Source organism: Bison bison, unplaced genomic scaffold (genome assembly GCF_000754665.1).
Source record: "Bison bison bison isolate TAMUID 2011002044 unplaced genomic scaffold, Bison_UMD1.0 scf7180017864037, whole genome shotgun sequence".
Classification (NCBI taxonomy): Eukaryota; Metazoa; Chordata; class Mammalia; order Artiodactyla; family Bovidae; genus Bison; species Bison bison.
This window is the reverse complement of record NW_011494609.1, coordinates 7,222,347-7,227,455: the sequence shown is the minus strand read 5'-3', so window position 1 is coordinate 7,227,455 and position 5,109 is coordinate 7,222,347. Positions and strand designations below refer to the sequence as shown.

The following is a 5,109-nucleotide window of genomic DNA, read 5'->3' as shown; positions in this document are numbered from 1 at the left end:
CCGAGCACTGCCCCCCGGCCAGGCCTTCAACTCGAGTGCGGGCACGCAGGTCCTGGTCATCCCCAGCAAAGACGACCACGTCCTCGAGGTCAGCGTCACATGACGCACAGGGCTCACACAGTCCCCGGGCCAGGCGTGTGTGCGCCGGAAGGATCCTGACTCAATGGCAGCCTCCTCGCTCTAGCCTGCCTTGTGTGACTCTGCCTGGCCGTGGGAGTGTCAGAGAAGTCCCCGTGCTCAGCTGGTTGTTCATGTCACCCGGGGTGTCAGAGGCCGTTAACTTCCTCCCCCTGCCCCCTGATGTCCTCCAGGTTTGCCCAGAGCCCCGCCGCCTCCCTCCTCCTCCCTGCTCCCTGGAGAGCTTTCTGGAGCCCACCCGTCTGAGCAGTCTGTCATCTACCAGTCTTCACCTGAAGCCCAGATGTCTTTCAGGTGGACACACAGAGGCCCTGTGGGCTTGTTAGTGGCGCGAATGCCTTTCTGCCACGTGGCTGCCCAGTTCCTGGGCCAGGTGGGCTTGTGTGTCTCCTCAGGAGGAAAGCACAGCCCTTCACCCCAGGTCATCTAGTCGCGCTTTTCTAGAATAACTCCCTCTCTGGGCAGAGGGATGGGGGTGAGGAGGGAATAAAAACCCCTTCTGTGCCTTGGGACGTCAGACTGGGAGGGCCTGGAGCATCTGATAGCTGGAGCCATTTTAAAGGTACTTAAAGACTAGGCCAGGGCATGAGAAACCACTCGGCACTGAGATGATTTAGGCATAAATGTTTCTGGAGCCCTTCCTCCCCTCTCCCCCCATGTGGATTAGGTATCATAGGCACTTGGAATTAAATATATATTTATTTTAATTATCATTTTATATGTGGGGGTTAATATGTTGTGTTTTTCTCTCTCCTTTTGAGTCTTTACATGTAATTGTTTCTGTATAATCAGTATTTTTCTTTTGCACCTTAAGTCTCAGAAATTAAGAGGTTCCATTTAAATAACGATTAGAGGGGTCTTCTCAGCATATTTCTAGTCTGGTTGTATGAGGGCAAGAGTCTTGGACTATTACTCTCCTGCCTGCTACATGGCAGTCATACCATACAAATGGGTTAATTTGCTTTAGGTTGTACATTTAATTGTACATATGGTTGATTTATTATTTTTAAAAGTACATACTAACTGATGTTTATGTATAAGTTGCACCAAAAATCAAGGACAAAATAAATGTGTGTTTGTTTTTATTGGTGTGAAAGTCACAGCTTGTAAATAAGTGTTGTATGTATTAAACCTTTTCCAGCTCTCCAAAGCGATGTATTTTTGTACATATGAAATAGAGAACTCTTAATTCATTAGGAAAGTGTGCTTGGAATTGAACCTGACCAGATTAATGCAAGTGAGTGTAGTCGGTCCAGCAGAGGGTGGGCCCTCACGAATAACCTCAGATGTGTGAGCCTTAGAGAAAAAGGAGGCTTCTGCAGCCACCACTGCCCCTGGCTGTCACCTCCTGGTGGCCTGAGGGCAAGAAGGCACAGGGCAAAATGAACAGAGAGCAGAGCATCACAGTCTCTTCAGTATATGGTCTTCCGGCTTATTTAACAAATAAAGGTGGTGATCCTTGCTCCCCTGGTTTTCATTATAGAAATTGGAGAAATGTACAAAGAAGATAAATACTGGTACATTTAATTAAATTTTTCAGAAATTTACCTTCCTTGTGTGCAGTTTAAAGCTAATAAACTAAGCAAATTAGAAGTTCAGAATCTAATGGTAGTTAACAGTTTCTAACACGAGTTTGCTTTATTGTAAAAATTGGTGATTGCCCTGCAGATCCGCCAGTGTCGGAAAAGCCTCTCACCCATCTGCATGGTGAGCCTCAAGAGTCCAGGGCGGCACCCTCCTCCATGTGTGACCTTCCAGAGGGGGATGTGGGTCTGTGCTTCCCGATACCCAGTTGACTTTTGCCCTGGGTTCTGATTCCACTATGAAATTCTCTTAATTACATACATATTCAGAAGGGAAAAAATGAAGTGGAAGTACAAAATGTTTATGGTGGTTTCTTATGTCTGAAAATTGAATGACATGAAATTTATCACAGGTTTATTTTTTCCTTGTTGATTACCCAAGAAGATCTTTTGCAATCTAAGTTACATGGGTACCTCTGTTGTTGTTGTTTTTAACATAAATGAAGAATGTCACCTAAAACTTTTTTTTTTAGTCTAAACGGCTGTAACTGAATTTTTGTTGTGTTTAAAATAAGGCTTATGTGTTTGAGACAAGCTGGTTTTGTAGGTAAAAATGAAGCAGCTGTTAAACAACTGTAAAGCCGGAAATGTGCATCCTAAGAAGCGGTATGCAGCCATTTTACAAATATCTGTGGAAGATGTAAATACTAGCCAATGGAAAAGGAAATAAGTTATAATTTTGGTGAATTTCATAGGGTCTCCTATGACTGGAAAAATTATAACTCTTAATGTGGGAATTCTTGTATTTAATCTGAAAATGACTTCTACCTGCAACTCCATCATCAGCTCAGCCTCTCATGGGCCAGGTTCCCATCCTGGTCTTAGGTGATGGGGCTGGGTATCCCAGAGTTGGCGGAGAAAAGACACACAGGCTTCTGGTCAATTCTAGTAGTGTTTAAAATAAAACTGAGTTACAAAATGAAGTTAAAACACTCCAGGTGTGTATATGAAATGAAAACTTGTACTACTTTTTATAAAACAACAAACTAACCTGATCTAAATGTTTTATTGTCAATTGTAATCTTTAAAAGAAATCCTATGTGATTTTAAAATTTGACTTTTCATGAAAATGCCCCTTTCTCTAAATGTATTCACCCTGTGCACCAGGCTGTAAGACCTGAGAGTGTGGTCAAGATGGTTTGCTGGCATTCCGTGGCTGGAAAAGGTGACAAGTTGGTGACTTTGATACTGCAGGTATTAACTCCATTTTCATAGATTACTATGAAAGTCATTTTTCACATTATTCTGTAATATATTGTTAGACTAAAGCCATTGTATTAAGACTGTTTAAAATGTAAGCATTATAATTCTGAAAATACACATTTTAAGAAGAAACCTGCTGGTTTGGACTTCATTCTTATCCTGTGGCGTGTGAAAATTGAGTGTGTAAAAACGAATATTCTTGTTTTCTTTCCCTAATCCTTGTTCCTGACTACTAAACATTAATTATTGGGGGGGGGTAACATTAGGGATTGTTTTTCACAACTTACTGCCCAGTTGTTGTTGTTTAGTGGCTAGGTCGTTCCTGACTCTTGCGACCCCATGGACTGTATAACCTGACAGGCCCCTCTGTCCATGGGATTTTTCAGGGAGGAATACTAGAGTAGGTTGCCATTTTCTCCTCTAGGAGATCTTCCGGACTCAGGGATGGAACCTGTGTCTCCTGTAGTGGCAGGTAGATTCTTTACTGCTGAGCCACCAGGGAAGCCCCTTACTGCTCAATAGCACACTAGAAGTAAGACATCTGAGTCTAGAGAGTTTTTGAGGTTTTTTTGTAGACATATTTGCCATCCTACAGTTTGACATCTTAGACTTCAAAGAGATCAATGCAGTCAATCCTAAAGGAAATCAACCCTGAATATTCATTGGAAGGACTGACGCTGAAGCTGAAACTCCAGGGTTTTGGCCTCCTTTTGTGAAGAGCTGACTCATGGAAAAGACCCTAATGCTGGGAAAGGTTGAGGGCAGGAGAAGGGGTGGCGGAGGAAGAGTGGGTTAGATAGCATCACCGACTCAATGGACATGATTTTGAGCATTTTCTGGGCGATAGTGGAGGACAGAGGAGCCTAGCAGGCTGCAGTCCATTGGGTTGCAGACAGTTGGACACCACTTAGCCCCTGAACAACAGTCTGATAAGGTAGCTGCCTCTGTCACATTTGGTATCTTCACTAATACAATTTCTTTTCTTCGGAAAAGGTTTTCCATTTACTTAGTCTTGCTGTTTTGCCCCCCACTTAATAACCTAGAGCTTTTAAACAAGTAAGCGTGGAATCGGACGATCTAATCATCCATAGTGCTGGGATGGTTTGTCAAAGCAGCCGGGCAAGCCACCCCAAGCCCAAGAGGACCTGAGCCTGACCTGTGGGGTGCGGAGCGGGCGGGGGCTGGGGCTGCGCCTTGGGACCGTGCTGGCTGCAAAGAACCCGCGCTTGGGGGAGGGGCCGGTGGGTGGGGCTTCGCCTCCGGGGCTGGACCGGCAGCCAGGAAACCACCCTTGGGGCGGGGTCGGCCGGCTGGGACCCCACCTCGGGCCGCGCCGCTCCTCCAGGCCTCGAGGGGGCGCTGTGGCGCATGGCCGCGCTCCCACCCCGGAAGTGCTTGCTGCGGGCCGAGGGGCGGGGCGCAGAGACTGCAAGCAACACACGTGTGGCTGCCGGGATGAAGTTCGCATACAGGGTGAGCGCGGGCCAAGGGTGGTGAGGGGTTCTTAATTCGGGGTCCGGATGGAGTCGCTTCTCGAGACTGTTCCCTCGGGGTCCGGGAACCGAGCCTGGGTTGACTGGGTCAGGCACCACCGACCGGTTCCTCACCCGGCAGCCTGAGAGAGCGGCCTGGGGCTGCAGAGCCCCAACTAGGACCGAGCGGCTCGCGCGGACGAAAAGAGCAGGAGCGCTAAGGAAGGGTCACGCCGAGATCCGAGCTGGGCAGCGGAGGCCAGCCCGGACGGAAGTCCTGGTTCCCAGGCTCCGCAGCTAGAGACGTGGGGAGGACGCGGGGGCAGAGGGCGGGACCTGGGTGCCGAGCTCACTGGACGCGCTTCTGCATCTTCCCCGCGTCTCGGTCCCCTTGGCACAGCGGGCCACCTGTGTGTCTGGAGCCGTGAGCGTTTGCGCGGCCTTGCCTGCTGCTGCCACTGCCCTGAAGGCTGTTCTTCCGCAGGTTCGTCGTTTCCAGCCTTTCTCTCTCTGTCAGGTCCCAGCTCCTCACGTCCAAGGCTTGGCCTGGCCCTAGCCTCAGCGGGAGCTTCCTCAGGTCCACCCCACATCCAGGCTGCCCCTACCCAATCTGGTCGTCCTGCTCAGAATGCTCCCCCACTGTGAACCCAACCTTCCCCATCCAGCTCCTCTCGGTGTGCCCTTCATCCTCGGCTCTCCAGTCCCCCGTAGCC

At 48.5% G+C, this 5,109-nt stretch overlaps 2 protein-coding genes across 4 annotated transcripts in view; both read left to right on the top strand.

The window, feature by feature from the left end:
• TRAPPC10 (trafficking protein particle complex 10) overlaps nt 1–3,050 on the top strand; it is a 75,852-nt gene extending 72,802 nt beyond the window's left edge. For both annotated transcript variants that reach the window (XM_010834899.1, XM_010834898.1), the window contains exon 24: nt 1–3,050. In XM_010834899.1, the coding sequence (XP_010833201.1) occupies nt 1–103 (103 nt within the window). In that variant the 3' untranslated portion in view covers nt 104–3,050.
• Nucleotides 3,051–4,336: 1,286 nt separating this feature from the next.
• PWP2 (PWP2 periodic tryptophan protein homolog (yeast)) overlaps nt 4,337–5,109 on the top strand; it is a 14,836-nt gene continuing 14,063 nt past the window's right edge. For both annotated transcript variants that reach the window (XM_010834896.1, XM_010834897.1), the window contains exon 1: nt 4,337–4,397. In XM_010834896.1, coding sequence (XP_010833198.1) covers nt 4,380–4,397 — 18 coding nt within the window. In that variant the 5' untranslated portion in view covers nt 4,337–4,379. The remainder of the gene's footprint in view (nt 4,398–5,109) is intronic.